Below are 23,222 nucleotides of genomic sequence, written 5' to 3' on the forward strand. Positions count from 1 at the left end.
ACAACATAGCAAGGCAGCAACACATGACAACACAGCTTGGTAGCAACACAACATAACAACAACATGGTATCAACACAACATGGTAGCACAACATGGTACCACAAAACATGGTACAAACATTATTGGGCACAGACAACAGCAAAAAGGGCAAGAAGGTAGAGACAATAATACATCACGCAAAGCAGCCAAAACTGTCAGCAAGAGTGTCCATGATTGAGTCTTTGAATGAAGAGATTGAGATAAAACTGTCCAGTTTGAGTGTTTGTTGCAGCTCGTTCAAATTGCTAGCTGCAGCAAACTGAAAAGAGGAGCGACCCAGGGATGTGTGTGCTTTGGAGACCTTTATCAGAATGTGACTGGCAGAATGGATGTTGTATGTGGAGGATGAGGGCTGCAGTAGATATCTCAGATAGGGAAGAGTGAGGCCTAAGAGGGTTTTATAAATAAGCATCAACCAGCGGGTCTTGCGATGAGTATAGAGCGATTACCAATTTACAGAGGAGTATAGAGTACATTGATGTGTCCTATAAGGAGCATTGGTGGCAAATCTGATGGCTGAATGGTAAAGAACATCTAGCCACTAGAGAGCACCCTTACCTGCCGATCTATAAATTATGTTTCCGTAATCTAGCATGGGTAGGATGGTCATCTGAATCACGGTTAGTTTGGCAGCTAGGATGAAAGAGGAGCGATTATGATAGACGAAACCAAGTCTAGATTATATTTGATATGTGCTGAGAGAAGGACAGTGCGCCGTCTAGCCATACTCCCAAGTACTTGTATGAGGTGACTACCTCAAGCTCTAAACCCTCAGAGGTAGTAATAATACCTGTGGGAAGAGGAGCATTCTTCTTACCAAACCTCATGACCTTTGTTTTGGAGGTGTTTAGAACGAGGTTAAGGGTAGAGAAAGCTTGTTGGACACCAAGAAAGCTTTGTTGTAGAGCATTTAACACAAAATACGGGAAGGGGCCAGCTGAGTACAAGACTGTATCATCTGCATATAATTGGATGAGAGAGCTTCCTACTGCCTGAGCTATGTTGTTGATGTAAATTGAGAAGAGCGTGGGGCATAGGATCGAGTCTTGGGGTACTCCCTTGGTGACAGGCAGTGGCTGAGACAGCAGATTTTCTGACTGTTTGAGAGAGGTAGTTAGCAAACCAGCCCAAAGACCCCTCAGAGACACCAATACTCACCAATTTCAGTCTACCTCGAGTATGGATACATTTTTCTCATTAATGACCATCTGGGTCTACACACTACATACTATACTGAACGTCTGGATTGGTTACTTTGGTGTTTTATCATTAAATAATGAAACAGTAGTGTACAGAAAGAGTAGATGTATTTGATTGAGGGTAAAGGATGTCACAGGCTCATAGCTAGTCTGTCCACCTAGGAATCTAGACCCTTTCACGTTCTCTGATGATGCTTTACCTTTTAATAACTGATCCGTTTATGATCAATAATGGAACAGAGCTGTAGAACGGCTACAAAGGGAGGAAATGTATTTGATTGTATGGCGGAGGTCCTGTCCATCCTGAAAACATCTCTTTGTGAGGTTGTCTGTGTCCCAAATGCCACCCTAGTCCCTATGTTTTTAATTTTACCTTTATTTAACCAGGCAAGTCAGTTAAGAACATATTCTTATTTTCAATGACGGCCTGGGAACAGTGGGTTAACTGCCTGTTCAGGGGCAGAACGACAGATTTGTACAGCTCGGGGGTTTGAACTCACAACCTTCCGGTTACTAGTCCAATGCTCTAACCACTAGGCTACGCTGCACTATTGTTTGTCTAGGGCCCGATAGAACCTTATATAGTACACTACTTTAGACCAGAGCAGTGTACTATGTAGGGAATAGGGTGGCATTTAGGATTCAGATGTTCAGTCTCTGATGCTGCAGAGAAGATTGCCGTTCATAAGAGATGTTCATCAATAATGTAAAAGAACAATACAAACATACAACACACACACACTGGACGGTCTTTTATGTGCTGTTGTGCTGCCTGTAAAGGGATGAACATTCCTAGGTAGTAGCTACCCCCTCCTGGGCCTACACTTCACACTAACACCAATCTGAACATTCCTTGCCATAAAGAAGAAAGACAAATAGTCCCAAACTGTTCTGAAGCTTGTATGGGAACATTGAAACAGAGTATGAGTATTTGGCGGTAGGAGTGCAGAGACCAAAGTCTCACTCAGGAGTCTCCATTCCGTGGCTGTCAGCTCTGATTCACAACGAGTCCATGTTCAATTTAACAACTTCAAAAGATGTGGCAGAGTACAAATAACATGTTCTATCGCCATGAAAAGAAAGTACACTACTCGTTCTCTGTTTCAATGGTCCCACACCAGCTTGGGAACAGTGTGTGACTATATTTAATTTCATGATCCTACTCAGTCAGCCGTACCTCCATGTTGCTGGTACACTTCAGATTGGGCTGTGACTTGTATTAAAGAAGTTAGGAAATCATTTCATGGACCTCATACCAGATACCTGTATTCATTAAAACCCAACAAGTCACAAGTTCATGAATACGATTGTTGTGAGGAAAATAATATTTTTGGAACAGGAGAAACCACAGTGCACAGTGCGCAGACGTTAAGCTAAGGCTGTTCATCTTTGTCGGTGGCACATGCCCAGCTAGTGTTAGCATGAGGGCTAAGAATCACGGTGTCTTATGGGAAATGCTAACTGTTCACCGTCTCAGTAGTGTCTTTGAGCGTAGGACTAGATTCAGAGAGCTTTGGTTTTAGCTTGCAAACAACTCCAGTTCCAATTCCAGATATAGGAGAAGAGTTTAGAACACCTCCAGTTACAGATATAGGAGAAGAGTTTAGAACACCTCCAGTTCCAGATATAGGAGAAGAGTTTAGAACACCTCCAGTTCCAGTTATAGGAGAAGAGTTTAGAACACACCTCCAGTTCCAGATATAGGAGAAGAGTTTAGAACACCTCCAGTTACAGTTATAGGAGAAGAGTTTAGAACACCTCCAATTACAGTTATAGGAGAAGAGTTTAGAACACCTCCAGTTACAGATATAGGAGAAGAGTTTAGAACACCTCCAGTTCCAGATATAGGAGAAGAGTTTAGAACACACCTCCAGTTCCAGTTATAGGAGAAGAGTTTAGAACACCTCCAGTTACAGATATAGGAGAAGAGTTTAGAACACCTCCAGTTCCAGATATAGGAGAAGAGTTTAGAACACCTCCAGTTCCAGTTATAGGAGAAGAGTTTAGAACACACCTCCAGTTCCAGATATAGGAGAAGAGTTTAGAACACCTCCAGTTACAGTTATAGGAGAAGAGTTTAGAACACCTCCAATTACAGTTATAGGAGAAGAGTTTAGAACACCTCCAGTTACAGATATAGGAGAAGAGTTTAGAACACCTCCAGTTCCAGTTATAGGAGAAGAGTTTAGAACACCTCCAGTTCCAGATATAGGAGAAGAGTTTAGAACACCTCCAGTTCCAGATATAGGAGAAGAGTTTAGAACACCTCCAGTTACAGATATAGGAGAAGAGTTTAGAACACCTCCAGTTACAGATATAGGAGAAGAGTTTAGAACACCTCCAGTTACAGATATAGGAGAAGAGTTTAGAACACCTCCAGTTCCAGATATAGCAGAAGAGTTTAGAACACCTCCAGTTCCAGATATAGGAGAAGAGTTTAGAACACCTCCAGTTCCATATATAGGAGAAGAGTTTAGAACACCTCCAGTTACAGATATAGGAGAAGAGTTTAGAACACCTCCAGTTACAGATATAGGAGAAGAGTTTAGAACACCTCCAGTTCCAGTTATAGGAGAAGAGTTTAGAACACCTCCAGTTCCAGATATAGGAGAAGAGTTTAGAACACCTCCAGTTCCAGATATAGGAGAAGAGTTTAGAACACCTCCAGTTCCAGATATAGGAGAAGAGTTTAGAACACACCTCCAGTTCCAGTTATAGGAGAAGAGTTTAGAACACACCTCCAGTCCCAGATATAGGAGAAGAGTTTAGAACACACCTCCAGTTCCAGATATAGGAGAAGAGTTTAGAACACCTCCAGTTACAGATATAGGAGAAGAGTTTAGAACACCTCCAGTTACAGATATAGGAGAAGAGTTTAGAACACCTCCAGTTCCAGATATAGTAGAAGCGTTTAGAACACCTCCAGTTCCAGATATAGGAGAAGAGTTTAGAACACCTCCAGTTACAGTTATAGGAGAAGAGTTTAGAATACCTCCAGTTACAGATATAGGAGAAGAGTTTAGAACACCTCCAGTTACAGTTATAGGAGAAGAGTTTAGAACACCTCCAGTTACAGATATAGGAGAAGAGTTTCGAAGCTCTAATGCTTCAAGTTTTATCTTCTGATTCCTAAGCAGCCTCAACTCTCCTCTCCCCTCCTTCTCTCTCCACTCCTCAACTCCCCCCTCTCCTATCCTCCTCTTCTCTTCTCTCCTCTCTCCTCCACCCCTCCCCTCCTCTTGTATTCCCTCCCCTCCTCTCCTTACTCCCTTCCTCTCCTCCCTCTCCTCTCATCCTCTCCTCGTCCCTCCACTACCCTCCTCCCCTCTCTTTCTCAGTCAGTCTGTTATTTGATGTTAGTAAGTCCAGACACCCAGTCAGCAGGACCAGATGCCAGAATGCTCAGAGCAGTGTGTGAGTGTGAGTGTGAGTGTGTGTGTACCTGTAGATGTGCTGTAGAGACAGGCTGGTTAGAACAGCAGGGAGGATGTGTGTGTGTGTGTGTGTGTGTGTGTGTGTGTGTGTGTGTGTGTGTGTGTGTGTGTGTGTGTGTGTGTGTGTGTGTGTGTGTGTGTGTGTGTGTGTGTGTGTGTGTGTGTGTGTGTGTGTGTGTGTGTGTGTGTGTGTGTGTGTGTGTGTGTGTGTGTGTGTAGAAGATGGCTGGCCTACGGGAGACAGTCTTCAGTAACACATTGTACTACAGACTGTAAGACACACAGACATATAGTTGTTACCAGTTAAGATACTGGCCACTGCATATCATTCATTTATTTTCAAGATTTCAATGGACATATTAAGGGACACATTTATTCACTGTTGTTGAAAACCATATAAGAGTCACTGCAATTTTCTCTTAGTGTATTCTAGCTCTTTTTGTGAAAGGACAGGATTTATCTCTGTGCTATGGAGACATTCAGCCCTGGTCTTTTGTCAGTAGCAGGAGAGATGGGCTGCCCAGTTCAATAGAAATCATGATAGTGAGAGATGGATAAAAATAACCTTACTTGTTCCTGTCGATATATGAACAGAACAGTTTCATTAAAAAAAGTCTCTCTCTCTCCCTCTCTGAGTAGGGCATGACAGATGAGAAGGAGAGAATGAGAGAGATGGTCACCTAGCTACAGCATCTATACTCTGTTCCCCCTCCTTCTAGTCACCTAGCTACAGATCTACAGCATCCATACTCTGTTCCCCCTCCTTCTGGTCACCTAGCTACAGATCTACAGCATCCATACTCTGTTCCCCCTCCTTCTAGTCACCTAGCTACAGATCTACAGCATCCATACTCTGTTCCCCCTCCTTCTAGTCACCTAGCTACAGATCTACAGCATCCATACTCTGTTCCCCCTCCTTCTAGTCACCTAGCTACAGATCTACAGCATCCATACTCTGTTCCCCCTCCTTCTGGTCACCTAGCTACAGATCTACAACATCCATACTCTGTTCCCCCTCCTTCTAGTCACCGAGCTACAGATCTACAGCATCCATACTCTGTTCCCCCTCCTTCTGGTCACCTAGCTACAGATCTACAGCATCCATACTCTGTTCCCCCTCCTTCTGGTCACCTAGCTACAGATCTACAACATCCATACTCTGTTCCCCCTCGTTCTAGTCACCTAGCTACAGATCTACAACATCCATACTCTGTTCCCCCTCCTTCTAGTCACCTAGCTACAGATCTACAACATCCATACTCTGTTCCCCCTCGTTCTAGTCACCTAGCTACAGATCTACAGCATCCATACTCTGTTCCCCCTCCTTCTAGTCACCTAGCTCTGGTCACCTAGCAGATCTACAGCATCCATACTCTGTTCCCCCTCCTTCTAGTCACCTAGCTACAGCATCTACAACATCCATAGTTTTGTTAGCTACAGAACACATCCATACTCTGTTCCCCCTCCTTCTAGGCAGATCTAACATCCATACTCTGTTCCCCCACGTTCTGTCACCTAGCTACAGCATCCATCTCTGTTCTCTCACACACACAGACAGCATCCACACACACTCACAGTCACACACACACAAGTTTTGTTGAAACACTAGGAACACACACACACACACACACACACGCACACACACACTAACACACACACACACACACACACACACACACACACACACACACACACACACACACACACACACACACACACACACACACACACACACACACACACACACACACACACACACACACACACACACACACACACACACACACACACACACACACACACACACAGCAGCACCATAACTAAAGGATCCTGAAAAACACCGTTTGTTGGCTGGTCCTTCTTTAAACTCAGACAAAAGCTTGTAGACTTCTGCTGCTACTGATGATGTAGGAGCAGCCTATAAATAGCATGTTATTCTTAACCCTGCCATCTTGGCCTAATTTTACATGTCCCAGGAGCTTCCTTCCTGATCCTGAGAATAGTGTGATGATTGAGTGGTGAAGTGTTGGATGATGACTGACACCCTATCTTGTATGTAGTGCACTTTTGACCAGAGCTCTATGGTTCTAGTAAAAGGACTCTGGTTAAAAGCAGTGCACTATGTAGGGAATATGGTGTCATTTAGGATGTACCCAGTGAGTGTGGCAATGTCTAGCTGGCTTACTGGGTGGGTGACCGTGTGGCTGTGTGGTTGAAGGGCTGGCTGGGTGGCTATGTGGCTGAAGGGCTGTGTGGCTGGGTGGCTGAAGGGCTGTGTGGCTGGGTGGCTGTGTGGTTGAAGGGCTGGCTGGGTGGCTGTGTGGCTGTGTGGCTGAAGGGCTGTGTGGCTGGGTGGCTGGGTGGCTGTGTGGCTGAAGGGCTGTGTGGCTGAAGGGCTGGGTGGCTGAAGGGCTGGGTGGCTGGGTGGCTGAAGGGCTGGGTGGCTGGGGGGCTGAAGGGCTGGGTGGCTGAAGGGCTGGGTGGCTGAAGGGCTGGGTGGCTGAAGGGCTGTGTGGCTGAAGGGCTGAAGGGCTGGGTGGCTGGGTGGGTGGCTGAAGGGCTGGGTGGCTAAAGGGCTGAAGGGCTGTGTGGCTGGGTGGCTGAAGGGCTGGGTGGACCCTTTGGCAAGTACCAGGCATAGCATGGTGAGTTAGTGATAGCCACGGCAGGCAGAGAGAGGGCTAAACTAGGACATCCATCCATAGGACTCCTCTGATAATACTCCGGGGCACTTTGGTTCCTTCCTCTTTCTCTTGCTCTGCCTTCCTCCCTGCCTCCCTCCCTCCCTGCCTTCCTCCCTGCCTTCCTGCCTCCCTGCCTCCCTCCCTTCCTCCCTGCCTCCCTGCCTCCCTCCCTGCCTCCCTACCTTCCTCCCTCCCTGCCTTCCTCCCTGCCTTCCTCCCTGCCTCCCTCCCTCCCTGCCTCCCTCCCTGCCTGCTCACTGGCTTGTTACATAATAGAGAACAATGACAATGGAGGGAGGGAAGGGAGGGAGGGAGGCAGAGAGGGAGGCAGGGAGGAAGGCAGGGAGGCAGGGAGGGAGGGAGGGAGGAAGGCAGGGAGAATGTTGAATGTTTCTATGTCTCTGAAAAATGTAATTCCCCAAACTTGTCTTCAGTGAGACCCAAGGGACCTGAGTGCCTGGGTATTTTTTGCAAATATTTCAAACGAACTTGTGCTGTTTAATTATGAAACACATGTCCACTCTTCTAGATCAGCTTGTACTTATGGTGGAATGGAAAACAATGATTTGTTGTCAGATTTAGGTTACAATCAGCTATTTCAGGTCACTAAAAGTATGTACAAAATAAAGTTATTTTACAACCAGTATACAACCTGACCATAACGTCACAAACAACGTCATAATGACAACCAGTATACAACCTGACCATAACGTCACAAACAACGTCATAATGACAACCAGTAGACAACCTGACCATAACGTCACAAACAACGTCATAATGACAACCAGTATACAATTTGACCATAACGTCACAAACGTCATAATCACAACCAGTATACAACCTGACCATAACATCACAAATAACATCATAATGACAACCAGTATACAACCTGGCCATAACGTCTTAATGACAACCAGCATACAACCTGGTCATAGCATCTTAATGACAACTAGCATACAACCTGGTCATAGCGTCTTAATGACAACTAGCATACAACCTGGTCATAGCGTCTTAATGACAACCAGCATACAACCTGGTCATAGCGTCTTAATGACAACCAGCATACAACCTGGTCATAGCGTCTTAATGACAACTAGCATACAACCTGGTCATAGCGTCTTAATGACAACCAGCATACAACCTGGTCATAGCGTCTTAATGACAACTAGCATACAACCTGGTCATAGCGTCTTAATGACAACCAGCATACAACCTGGTCATAGCGTCTTAATGACAACTAGCATACAACCTGGTCATAGCGTCTTAATGACAACTAGCATACAACCTGGTCATAGCGTCTTAATGACAACCAGCATACAACCTGGTCATAGCGTCTTAATGACAACTAGCATACAACCTGGTCATAGCGTCTTAATGACAACCAGCTTACAACCTGGTCATAGCGTCTTAATGACAACCCGTATAGAACCTGACCATAATGTCAGAAACAACATCTTAATGACAACTAGCATACAACCTGGTCATAGCATCTTAATGACAACTAGCATACAACCTGGTCATAGCGTCTTAATGACAACTAGCATACAACCTGGTCATAGCGTCTTAATGACAACTAGCATACAACCTGGTCATAGCGTCTTAATGACAACCAGCTTACAACCTGGTCATAGCGTCTTAATGACAACCAGCATACAACCTGGTCATAGCGTCTTAATGACAACTAGCATACAACCTGGTCATAGCGTCTTAATGACAACTAGCATACAACCTGGTCATAGCGTCTTAATGACAACTAGCATACAACCTGGTCCTAGCGTCTTAATGACAACTAGCATACAACCTGGTCATAGCGTCTTAATGACAACCAGCTTACAACCTGGTCATAGCGTCTTAATGACAACCCGTATAGAACCTGACCATAATGTCACAAACAACATCATAATGACAACCAGTATACAATTTGACCATAACGTCACAAACGTCATAATCACAACCAGTATACAACCTGACCATAACGTCACAAACAACGTTATAATGACTTTTTGCCTGGGGAAAAGTCAAAGATTCTACAAATCATTGATCTCTACTCAACCATTGTTCATTTGGAAATGGTTACTTGCCAAAGGGTCTTCCTGATCCTATCATATTTGATATCAATCACAATGTTGTTCTTCCATGAAGACTATGAGAGTAGTGTTGTCTATCTGATTCCTGCTTACAAGCAAAAACTAAAGTAGGAAGTACCAGTGATTCGCTCAATACGGAAGTGGTCAGATGATGCGGATTCTATACTACAGGACTGTTTTGCTAGCACAGACTGGAATATGTTCCAGGATTCATCCAATGGCATTGAGGAGTACACCACCTCAGTCACCGGCTTCATCAATAAGTGCATCGATGACATCGTCCCCACAGTGACTGTACGTACATATCCCAACCAGAAGCCATGGATTACAGGCAACATCCGCATTGAGCTAAAGGCTAGAGCTGCCGCTTTCAAGGACCGGGACACTAATCCGAACGCTTATAAGAAATCCCGCTATGCCCTCAGACGAACCATCAAACAAGCAAAGCATCAATACAGGATTAAGATTGAATCCTACTACACCGGCTCTGATGCTCGTCGGATGTGGCAGGGCTTGAAAACTACTACGGACTACAAAGGGAAATCCAGACACGAGCTGCCTAGTGACGCGAGCCTACCAGACGAGCTAAATGCCTTTTATGCTCGGTTCGAGGCAAGCAACACTGAAGCATGCACGAGAGCCCCGGCTGTTCTGGATGACTGTGTGATAACGTTCTCGGTAGCCGATGTGAGCAAGACCTTTAAACAAGTCAACATTCACAAAGCCGAGGGGCCAGACGGATTACCAGGACGTGTACTCAAAGCATGCGCGGACCAACTGGCAAGTGTCTTCACTGACATTTTTAACCTATTCCTGACTGAGTCTATAATACCAGTTTCAAGCAGACCACCATAGTCCTTGTGCCTCCCAAGGAAGCGAAGGTAACCTGCCTAAATTATTACTGCCCTGTAGCACTCTCGGCGGTAGCCAGGAAGTGCTTTGAAAGGCTGGTCATGGCTCACATCAACAGCATCCTCCCGGATGCACTCCACACTGCCCTTTCCCACCCGACTGAAAAGATTTAGCATGGGTCCCCAGATCCTCAAAAAGTTATACAGAAGCACCATCGAGAGCATCCTGACTGGCTGCATCACTGCCTGGTATGGCAACTGCTCATTGGCTCGTTCCCACCTCACCTGTAACTATTCCCCTGGTCGTTGATGTGAATGGGAATGTGTTCTCAGTCAATATATCTGGCAAAATATGGATTCAAATGTTGTTGTTTTTTAAGTCTAACGTTTTTTTCCTGTGTGTGTGTGTGTGTGTGTGTGTGTGTGTGTGTGTGTGTGTGTGTGTGTGTGTGTGTGTGTGTGTGTGTGTGTGTGTGTGTGTGTGTGTGTGTGTGTGTGTGTGTGTGTATGTGTGTGTGTGTGGTTGTGTGTAGGATCACAACCACAGCAGCCTGTATGATGGATCTGAGGCGGTATCCTCTGGACGAACAGAACTGCACACTGGAGATCGAGAGCTGTGAGTACCACCTTCACCCCTGGTTGCAGAACACTCCCCTCCCGTGGAGACGTCACACCCGGACCAATCTATATAGAACACTTCTATCATAGAAATAGAATTAGTAGGATATTCATTTCTTTGACCTTTTGTAAGAATTATACAACTCATTGTCATGCCAAACATGTATGGTGAACAGGAAATGAACATGGGACATACAGTATAATGTATACATTATGCAGCAGAGAGAGAGAGAGAGAGAGAGAGAGAGAGAGAGAGAGAGAGAGAGAGATTCTAATTTCATTAAAACCTCACCACCCCCCTTAAAAAACACCAAAATATATCCTGTACTGTATACATGTACCATACTCACCTTTCCCTCTACCACACGATACAAAACAACATCTCAATAACCAAAACCTCGCCATTTCTACAACCGCATATCCAAAACATCTTCCCCAGCTATACAGACAGCCCCCCCCCCAACACACCATATCTCCTGAAACATCTCCACACGTTTTATCATTCTATAGAACTCAAATTCGACCCTAAGGCACGCAGAGACCATCCCATTAAATAATAGTAAAGAGTCTGTTATCCCCCACCTTTGACCCTGTTCCTCCTCGTTAGCCAAATAGACAACTTTGCCTGAGCACACAGAAAATTCAACAAAACACATTTGGCCTTCTCCTTATTTGAATACCTGTACCCCATTATAAACATCCCAACAGTAAAATCCACCCACAACCTCTCACACAGATATTCCAACAGAGACATTAATGGCATTAACCTGGTGCACACAGAATACACATGAATCACAGTTTCTCTCATAACGCAGAAAGGACCCCCCTGCCCGACTCCCGGTTCAACCTGTGCCAACCAGCTGTTAGTGGCCAAGGCTCCATGTAGAACCCTCCACTGGAGGTCCCCTGACCTCCATCTAAAAACCCACCATACTCTCCTCCCCACATAACCCCTGGCACTGATGTGCCTTCACTCCTGTTAGGCTCCTAATGTTCCTCATCTTAATGCAGAGGTTGTAGAAGGCTTTACCTCCCACCCCTTCAAACTCCCCCAGTCCCCAGTCTCTGCCGTCAGCTGCAGTGGCAGAAATATTGGTGGCCCCTCCCCCTTTGGCCGCTCAAACACCCTCCTTACCGGCTCAGACAGTGCCTCCTGGACCTCCTCCAGGAATCTCTCCAGCAGCCTAAGAGACGTTATTCCTGTTTGTTGTGCCAGGACTTCTGGGGTTTTCCACCCCTCCTCTCCCAACAGTCGCTGGTCATCCAGCCTTAGTAAACCCACTGCCATAAGTTGCCTCTGCAGGGTGGCTGACTGAACCGATCTCAAAGGGATGGCTGGGTTGTGGGAGATAGGCTCCTCCATCACCCACAGCCCAGGCTCCACACCCCCTTCTCATATGGGACTTAGCAGCTGCCAGGCCCTCAGCACTGCAGAGTAAAAATTAGAGAGACCTGCTGTACTCAGCCTCTACAGCTTCACGAGGAACAGCTGCCGGTCCAACCCTAATCCGCCAGCTCTCCTCAGCAGTGTGCATGCTGGTTCCCTCCAGCCAACATCAGTATAGTACAGCAGTCTCTGCACCGTGTTTAGTCGGAAAGCAGCCACCCTGCTCTCCAGTTCCCCCAGGCCCTGTGCTCCTTCGTGGAGGGTCATGTACAACACTGCCGCCCTCAGCCAGTGATGGCCCGACCAGAAAAAGTCCACCAGCTTGCGTGGCAGGTCTTCGAGCAGACCGGCGGGGGGGTTGAGGACAGCCAGTTTATGCCACAGGGAAGATGCCACCAGGTTGTTTATTATCAGCACCCTCCCGCTATAATATGACACTTGGGACAGGAGCCACCTCCACCTGGCCAGTCTTGACAACACTGCCTGTGACAGCCCCTCCCAGTTCTTCCTGACCCACCTCTCTGAGCCCAGATACACCCCCAACATTATAAGCCCTTCACAACCCGACTGCAAGCCCCCTGGAAGCAGAGGAGGGGCCCTATCCCTCCATGCCCCACTTAACAGAGCTTTGCTCTTGCCCCAGTTTACCTTAGCTGATGAAGCTCCTTCATACACCTTCAGACTAGTCTCTGTGCCTGCATATCCTTACCATCCCTGACCATCTCAGAAACGTCATCTGCACACGCTGACACAGCTATGCCTGTCAACACACCCATGCCTGTCCAGCACACTGCCGTCTCCTGCGTAGCAGGCCCAAAAAAGGTTAAATGGCTAATGTAGATAACTACCCCGATAGAGGGCAGCCTTGTCTAATGCCCAGTCTCACCCAGACTGGCCTACTGAGCCCCCCTCCCACCTTGACCATACATGACGCCCCAGCATACAACATCTTCACACAGGTCAAAAACCTTTCCCCCAAACACAGATATTACATTAAACAGATACTCATGGTCCACTCTATTAAATGCCTTCTCTTGATCTAAAGAGACCCGTGTAAAGTTCACATTAGAACCTATCGACAAGTCCAACATGTCCCTGATTAAGAAGTTGTCCGTGATTGAGCGTCCCGGTACACAATATGTTTGGTCCTTATGTACTATTGAATCCAGATGGGACTTCAGTCTGTTAGATAGGACCTTGGCAAATGTCTTGTAGTCCACACAGAGTAATGCCTCCAGTTCTTAAGTTCACACAAGTCCCCTTTTTTGGGCAGGAGAGTCAGAGCCACCCGACGATAGCTCATCGGCAACTCTCCTACCCCGACGCATTCACGCAACACACAAAATAAGTCTAGTCCAATTATCCCCCATAATTTTTTATAAAACTCCACTGGGAGCCCATCGACCCCTGGTGCACGACCAGAGGACATCTGGGTTACGGCCTCTGCCAGTTCAATGGACAACAGAGGAATGTCAATTTCAGAGAACTTAGGGAGTTCTGCGAACAAGACCTGAGCGCACATAGGATCACACAGTTCTGCCCTATACAACTCAGTACAAAACTCCACAGTTCGCTCCCGCATCTCCCCACCACAGAGGTCCATCAAACAATGCATACCCTTGGCTTCACCAATGCATACCCTTGGCTTCAAACCAAAGAAGGAGCTGAGAGCATCCATCTCCTTGCGCATGGAGAACCTAGCTCTTACAAGTGCTCTCTTTGCTTTAACCTGGAAAAAACTGCCCAGGTCCCTAAGTAATTCAGCTAAATTAGCCTGGAGGCCTACATTCCCTTGCCCCACCATCTCTACCTCCATCTCACTAATACTATGCTCTAGTTCCCCCAATACTCTCCTAGCCTCTGAGGGTGAGAGAGCTGTATACTGTTGAAAGAAAAGCCGAATTTGGACTTTCCCCACATCCCACCATTGACTCAGAGACTCATACTCCTCTCTTCACTGCAATGGATTTTACGAAAGACAGAAATGGGGAAGATCCTCATTCAGGGTCAGTGGGAGTGTTAAGGGACGTCATTAATCAGTTTGACCTAGTGGATGTTTGGAGAACTAAACATCCCAATACAAGACAGTAATAATGGGTGAAGGTTGTGGGGGCTAGGGTGAGTGCAGCCCAACACCAGACAGTAATAATGGGTGAAGGTTGTGGGGGCTAGGGTGAGTGCAGCCCAACACCAGACAGTAATAATGGGTGAAGGTTGTGGGGGCTAGGGTGAGTGCAGCCCAACACCAGACAGTAATAATGGGTGAAGGTTGTGGGGGCTAGGGTGAGTGCAGCCCAACACCAGACAGTAATAATGGGTGAAGGTTGTGGGGGCTAGGGTGAGTGCAGCCCAACACCAGACAGTAATAATGGGTGAAGGTTGTGGGGGCTAGGGTGAGTGCAGCCCAACACCAGACAGTAATAATGGGTGAAGGTTGTGGGGGCTAGGGTGAGTGGCCCAACACCAGACAGTAATAATGGGTGAGGTTGTGGGGGCAGCCCAACACCAGACAGTAATAATGGGTGAAGGTTGTGGGGGCTAGGGTGAGTGCAGCCCAACACCAGACAGTAATAATGGGTGAAGGTTGTGGGGGCTAGGGTGAGTGCAGCCCAACACCAGACAGTAATAATGGGTGAAGGTTGTGGGGGCTAGGGTGAGTGCAGCCCAACACCAGACAGTAATAATGGGTGAAGGTTGTGGGGGCTAGGGTGAGTGCAGCCCAACTTGATCATTTTTACATGTCCAGCAATCAGAGCAATAGGCTGCTGGGAACTACCATTCTCCCAGTGGGGTTTTCGGAACACCACATAACCATGGCTCGACTGTCTATTTCAGCAGGGCCTCGGCAGGCATCCTATTGGAAGTTCAATGTAAAGCTCTTACAAGATGTCACTTCTTGCTCAGGTTTACCACAGTGCCAGAAAGAAACTCTACATCTAAATAGTGTCTGAAGGTAGACCCTTACTCACTGTTGTTATCCACTTCCTCAACCTAAACCGTTTCCTGGATGAGAGGACAATATGCCCCTAATTTTTCATAGCATGTTGTACTGATCTTACAAACTTTCACGGATCAGAAAAAAAATCCTCAAGATGAACTTTTTTCCCCTTGGTCTCATTCAGGAACCTTGTCAGTTCCCTCAACGTGTACTTTGACCCCTCTGCTCAGCTCCGGACCCATTGAAGAGGAGTCTGAAAAAAAACCTCATCATCCTCTTCCTCAGATTCACTTTCCTCCTCATCTCCATCTCCCATCCTGACTACCTGCCCTTCCTCTCTTGTTAGCCCCCCACTTCCCCACTATACTCTCCTCATCCACTAGAATAACCTGACTAGATCCATCCTCATCTATACCACCCTAATCTCTTACACTTCCCCACTACACTCTCCTCATCCACTAGAATAACCTGACTAGGCCCAGCCTCATCTACACCACCCTCCTCCTCCCCCCTCAGTCTCTTACACTTCCCCACTACACTCTCCTCATCCACTAGAATAACCTGACTAGGCCCAGCCTCATCTACACCACCCTCCTCCTCCCCCTCAGTGTCTTACACTTCCCCACTACACTCTCCTCATCCACTAGAATAACCTGACTAGGCCCATCCTCATCTACAACACCCTACATAGTATGACTAGACCCAGCCTCATCTACAACACCCTCCATAGCCTGACTAGGCCCAGCCTCATCTATACCACCCTCCATAGCCTGACTAGGCCCAGCCTCATCTACACCACCCTCCATAGCCTGACTAGGCCCAGCCTCATCTACACCACCCTCCATAGCCTGACTAGGCCCAGCCTCATCTACACCACCCTCCATAGCCTGACTAGGCCCAGCCTCATCTACACCACCCTCCATAGCCTGACTAGGCCCAGCCTCATCTACACCACCCTCCAAAGCCTGACTAGGCCCAGCCTCATCTACACCACCCTCCATAGCATGACTAGGCCCAGCCTCATCTATCCCTCATCCATAACCTGACTAGGCCCAGCCTCATCTATACCACCCTCCATAGCATGACTAGGCCCAGCCTCATCTATCCCTCATCCATAGCCTGACTAGGCCCAGCCTCATCTACACCACCAGCCATAACCTGACTAGGTCCAGCCTAATCTACCCCACCATCTATAGCATGACGAGACCCAGCCTCATCTACACCACCATCCATAGCATGACTAGGCCCAGCCTCATCTACATCACCCTCCATAACCTGAGTAGGCCCAGCCTCATCTATACCACCCTCCATAACCTGACTAGGCCCAGCCTCATCTATACCACCCTCCACAACCTGACTAGGCTCAGCCTCATCTATACCACCCTCCATAGCCTGACTAGACCCAGCCTCATCTATACCACCCTCCATGCATGACTAGGCCCAGCCTCATCTATACCACCCTCCATAACCTGACTAGGGCCCAGCCTCATCTATACCACCCTCCATAGCCTGACTAGACCCAGCCTCATCTATACCACCCTCCATAACCTGACTAGGCTCAGCCTCATCAATACCACCTTCCATAACCTGACTAGGCTCAGCCTCATCTATACCAACCTCCATAGCATGAGTAGGCCCGGCATCATCTACACCACCCTCCATAACCTGACTAGGCCCAGCCTCATCTATACCACTCTCCATAGCATGAGTAGGCCCAGCATCATCTACACCACCTTCCATAGCCTGACTAGGCCCAGCCTCATCTATACCACTCTCCATAGCATGAGTAGGCCCAGCATCATCTACACCACCTTCCATAGCCTGACTAGGCCCAGCCTCATCTATACCACTCTCCATAGCATGAGTAGGCCCAGCATCATCTATACCACCCTCCATAGCCTGACTAGGCCCAGCCTCATCTATACCACTCTCCATAGCATGAGTAGGCCCAGCATCATCTACACCACCTTCCATAGCCTGACTAGGCCCAGCCTCATCTACACCATCCTCCATATCCTGACTAGGCCCAGCCTCATCTACGCACCCTCCATAGCCTGAGTAGGCCCAGGCTCATCTATACCACCATCTATAACCTGACTAGAACCAGCCTCATCTATACCACCCTCCATAACCTGACTAGGCCCAGCCTCATCTATACCACCCTCCATAGCCTGACTAGGCCCAGCCTCATCTATACCACCCTCCATAGCCTGACTAGGCCCAGCCTCATCTACACCACCTTCCATAGCCTGACTAGGCCCAGCCTCATCTACACCACCCTCCATATCCTGACTAGGCCCAGCCTCATCTACGCACCATCCATAGCATGACTAGACCCAGCCTCTTCTACCCCACCATCTCTAACCTGACTAGACCCAGCATCATCTACACCACCCTCCATAGTATGACTAGGCCCAGCCTCATCTACACCACCCTCCATAGCATGACTAGGCCCAGACTCATCTACACCACCCTCCATAGCATGACTAGGCCCAGCCTCATCTACACCACCCTCCATAGTATGACTAGGCCCAGCCTCATCTATACCACCCTCCACAGCATGACTAGGCCCAGCCTCATCTACACCACCATACTTAACCTGACTAGGCTCAGCCTCATCTACACCACCATACTTAACCAGACTAGGCCCAGGCTCATCTACACCACCCTCCATAGCATGACTAGGCCCTGCCTCATCTACCCCACCATCTCTAGTCTGACCAGGCCCAGCCTCATCTACACCACCCTCCATAGCCTGAGTAGGCCCAGCCTCATCTACACCACCCTCCATAGCATGACTAGGCCCACTTCATCTACCCCACCATACTTAACCTGACTAGGCCCAGCCTCATCTACCCCACCATACTTAACCTGACTAGGCCCAGCCTCATCTACACCACCCTCCATAGCATGACTAGGCCCAGCCTCATCTACCCCACCCTCCATAGCATGTCTAGGCCCAGCCTAATCTACACCACCATTTTTAGCCTGACTAGGCCCAGCCTCATCTACACCACCATCCCTGGCATAACTAGACCCTGCCTCATCTACACCACCATCCCTGGCATAACTAGACCCTGCCTCATCTACACCACCATCCCTGGCATAACTAGACCCTGCCTCATCTACACCACCATCCCTGGCATAACTAGACCCTGCGTAACCTGGAGGCCCAGCCTCATCTACACCACCATCCCTGGCATAACTAGACCCTGCCTCATCTACACCACCATCCCTGGCATAACTAGACCCTGCCTCATCTACACCACCATCCCTGGCATAACTAGACCCTGCCTCATCTACACCACCATCCCTGGCATAACTAGACCCTGCCTCATCTACACCACCATCCCTGGCATAACTAGACCCTGCCTCATCTACACCACCATCCCTGGCATAACTAGACCCTGCCTCATCTACACCACCATCCCTGGCATAACTAGACCCTGCCTCATCTACACCACCATCCCTGGCATAACTAGACCCTGCCTCATCTACACCACCATCCCTGGCATAACTAGACCCTGCCTCATCTACACCACCATCCCTGGCATAACTAGACCCTGCCTCATCTACACCACCATCCCTGGCATAACTAGACCCTGCCTCATCTACACCACCATCCCTGGCATAACTAGACCCTGCCTCATCTACACCACCATCCCTGGCATAACTAGACCCTGCCTCATCTACACCACCATCCCTGGCATAACTAGACCCTGCCTCATCTACACCACCATCCCTGGCATAACTAGACCCTGCCTCATCTACACCACCATCCCTGGCATAACTAGACCCTGCCTCATCTACACCACCATCCCTGGCATAACTAGACCCTGCCTCATCTACACCACCATCCCTGGCATAACTAGACCCTGCCTCATCTACACCACCATCCCTGGCATAACTAGACCCTGCCTCATCTACACCACCATCCCTGGCATAACTAGACCCTGCCTCATCTACACCACCATCCCTGGCATAACTAGACCCTGCCTCATCTACACCACCATCCCTGGCATAACTAGACCCTGCCTCATCTACACCACCATCCCTGGCATAACTAGACCCTGCCTCATCTACACCACCATCCCTGGCATAACTAGACCCTGCCTCATCTACACCACCATCCCTGGCATAACTAGACCCTGCCTCATCTACACCACCATCCCTGGCATAACTAGACCCTGCCTCATCTACACCACCATCCCTGGCATAACTAGACCCTGCCTCATCTACACCACCATCCCTGGCATAACTAGACCCTGCCTCATCTACACCACCATCCCTGGCATAACTAGACCCTGCCTCATCTACACCACCATCCCTGGCATAACTAGACCCTGCCTCATCTACACCACCATCCCTGGCATAACTAGACCCTGCCTCATCTACACCACCATCCCTGGCATAACTAGACCCTGCCTCATCTACACCACCATCCCTGGCATAACTAGACCATGCCTCATCTACACCACCATCCCTGGCATAACTAGACCCTGCCTCATCTACACCACCATCCCTGGCATAACTAGACCCTGCCTCATCTACACCACCATCCCTGGCATAACTAGACCCTGCCTCATCTACACCACCATCAGCCTCTGCTTGTCTGCGTCTCATGGCCCCTGCACGTTGACTTCGATTTATCCCACTGGCGCTTGTGCCCTCACCTTGTCTACGGCCTATGTGGACACGCAAAGCTCTTATGCCCCAAATCCCCACACTCAAAACACTGTAGACTATCTGTGCTGGCAAACCCTGTGTAGAGCCCCTCCCCATGCCTCACTTTAAAAGGCACATTGTTATTCAGAAACATGAACACTTGCCTCCGGAGCGAAACAACGAAACAACATGCTTAACGACATCTACCTGAAAACCTGCTGACAGTACACGAAAACCGCTAGCATGCTTACCAAAACGAATCATCTCTTTCCTGATTTGATCATCCGTAAGAAACGGCGAAATTGGCACTAACACACCCCTTACAGATATTCCACTAGCAATCAGCCTACCAACCAAATTTGTTCTTTTCATGAACACAACCACAGCTTCTTTCATTCTAGAAGCAGAATGTACAAATTCAGCTCCTACCTGTTCACCGACCGCGAGCAGAACCTCCTCTATCTTAACTCCATTCTCAGGAACACACCTGAATCCATGCCGTATTGACAGCATCTCCTCCGTACTAGGCTGAGAAGCCATCGCGCAAACCACACCTTCCAAACCCCAGGAAACTAAAACTCTGTCCTCTTCCACCCTAACTTTGAAAAAACCTGTCTATACCGCTAAAACAAATAGTGCATTAACCCCCCACGATAGAAAATAGCATTTGAAAGAAAAGACCAAGGACAGAATCAAGAAAATAAGTTAGGACAGAGCCCTCTACACCAAACACTCAAACTCCAAAAAACTCCCAGCATGCACTGCGAGAGAGATAGGGAGGGAGACAGAGAGTGAGAGATACAGCGAGAGAGAGATACAGAGAGAGATATACAGAGAGACAGAGAGAGAGACACACACACACGACAAGCATTAAACTGTGGGGTCAGTACTGCTCCACTTTGGTCTTCTACTATCTACCATTTACTATCGACTATATACCATCTACTATCTACCATCTACCTTCTACTATTTACTATATACTATCTACTCTCTACCATCTACTCTCTACCATCTACCCTCTACTATTTACTATATACTATCTACTCTCTACCATCTACTCTCTACCATCTACCCTCTACTATTTACTATATACTATCTACTATCTACCATCTACTATCTACCATCTACCTTCTACTATTTACTATATACTATCTACTATCTACCATCTACTATCTACCATCTACCTTCTACTATTTACTATATACTATCTACTCTCTACCATCTACTCTCTACCATCTACCCTCTACTATTTACTATATACCATCTACTATCTACCATCTACTCTCTACCATCTACTCTCTACCATCTACCATTTACTATGGACTATATACCATCTACTATCTACATCTACCTTCTACTATTTACTATATACTATCTACTCTCTACCATCTACTCTCTACCATCTACTCTCTACCATCTACTCTCTACCATCTACTCTCTACCATCTACTCTCTACCATCTACCTTCTACTATTTACTATATACCATATACTATATACCATCTACTCTCTACCATCTACTCTCTACCATCTACCTTCTACTATTTACTATATACCATATACTATCTACCATCTATTATATACCATCTACTATCTACCATCTACTATCTACTATTTACTATATACCATCTACTATCTACCATCTATTATATACCATCTACTATCTACCATTTACTATCTACCATCTACCTTCTACTATTTACTATATACCATATACTATCTACCATCTATTATATACCATCTACTATCTACCATCTACCTTCTACTATTTACTATATACCATATACTATCTACCATCTATTATATACCATCTACTATCTACCATCTACTATCTACCATCTACCTTCTACTATTTACTATATACCATCTACTCTCCACCATCTACTCTCTACCATCTACTCTCTACCATCTACCTTTTATTATTTACTATATACCATCTACTATCTACCATCTATTATATACCATCTACTATCTACCATCTATTATATACCATCTACTATCTACCATCTACCTTCTACTATTTACTATATATCATCTACTATCTACCATCTATTATATACCATCTACTATATACCATCTATTATATACCATCTACTACCTACCATCTATTATATACCATCTACTATCTACCATCTACCTTCTACTATTTACTATATACCATCTACTATCTTCCATCTATTATATACCATCTACTATCTACCATCTATTATATACCATCTACTATCTACCATCTATTATATACCATCTACTCTCTACCCTCTACTCTCTACCATCTACCTTCTACTATTTACTATATACCATCTACTATATACCATCTACTATCTACTATATACCATCTACTATATACCATCTACTCTCTACCATCTACCTTTTATTATTTACTATATACCATCTACTATCTACCATCTACTCTCTACCATCTACTCTCTACCATCTACCTTCTACTATTTACTATATACCATCTACTATATACCATCTACTATCTACTATATACCATCTACTATCTACCATCTACTCTCTACCATCTACCTTTTATTATTTACTATATACCATCTACTATCTACCATCTACTCTCTACCATCTACTCTCTACCATCTACTCTCTACCATCTCCCTTCTACTATTTACTATATACCATATACTATCTACCATCTATTATATACCATCTACTCTCTACCATCTACTCTCTACCATCTACCTTCTACTATTTACTATATACCATCTACTATATACCATCTACCATCTACTATATACCATCTCCTATATACCATCTACCATCTACCATCTACTATATACCATCTACTATATACCATGTACTATATACCATCTACTATATACCATCTACTATATACCATCTACTATATACCATCTACTATATTCCATCTCATATATACCATCTACCATCTACTATATTCCATCTCCTATATACCATCTACCATCTACTACATACCATCTACTATATACCATCTACTATCTACTATATACCATCTACTATATACCCATCTACTCTCTACCATCTACCTTTTATTATTTACTATATACCATCTACTATCTACCATCTATTATATACCATCTACTCTCTACCATCTACCTTTTATTATTTACTATATACCATATACTATCTACCATCTATTATATACCATCTACCATCTACTATCTACCATCTACTCTCTACCATCTACTCTCTACTATATACCATCTCCTATATACCATCTACCATCTACTATATACCATCTACTATCTACTATATACCATCTACTCTCTACCATCTACTCTCTACCATCTACCTTCTACTATTTACTATATACCATCTACTATATACC

At 46.4% G+C, this 23,222-nt stretch overlaps 1 protein-coding gene across 2 annotated transcripts in view; it reads left to right on the forward strand.

The window, feature by feature from the left end:
- LOC118376314 (gamma-aminobutyric acid receptor subunit beta-2-like) overlaps positions 1-23,222 on the forward strand; it is a 93,012-nt gene that overhangs the window by 43,224 nt on the left and 26,566 nt on the right. For both annotated transcript variants that reach the window (XM_052516611.1, XM_052516612.1), the window contains exon 5: positions 10,828-10,910. In XM_052516611.1, coding sequence (XP_052372571.1) covers positions 10,828-10,910 — 83 coding nt within the window. The remainder of the gene's footprint in view (positions 1-10,827; positions 10,911-23,222) is intronic.

Source organism: Oncorhynchus keta, chromosome 4 (genome assembly GCF_023373465.1).
Source record: "Oncorhynchus keta strain PuntledgeMale-10-30-2019 chromosome 4, Oket_V2, whole genome shotgun sequence".
Classification (NCBI taxonomy): domain Eukaryota; kingdom Metazoa; phylum Chordata; class Actinopteri; order Salmoniformes; family Salmonidae; genus Oncorhynchus; species Oncorhynchus keta.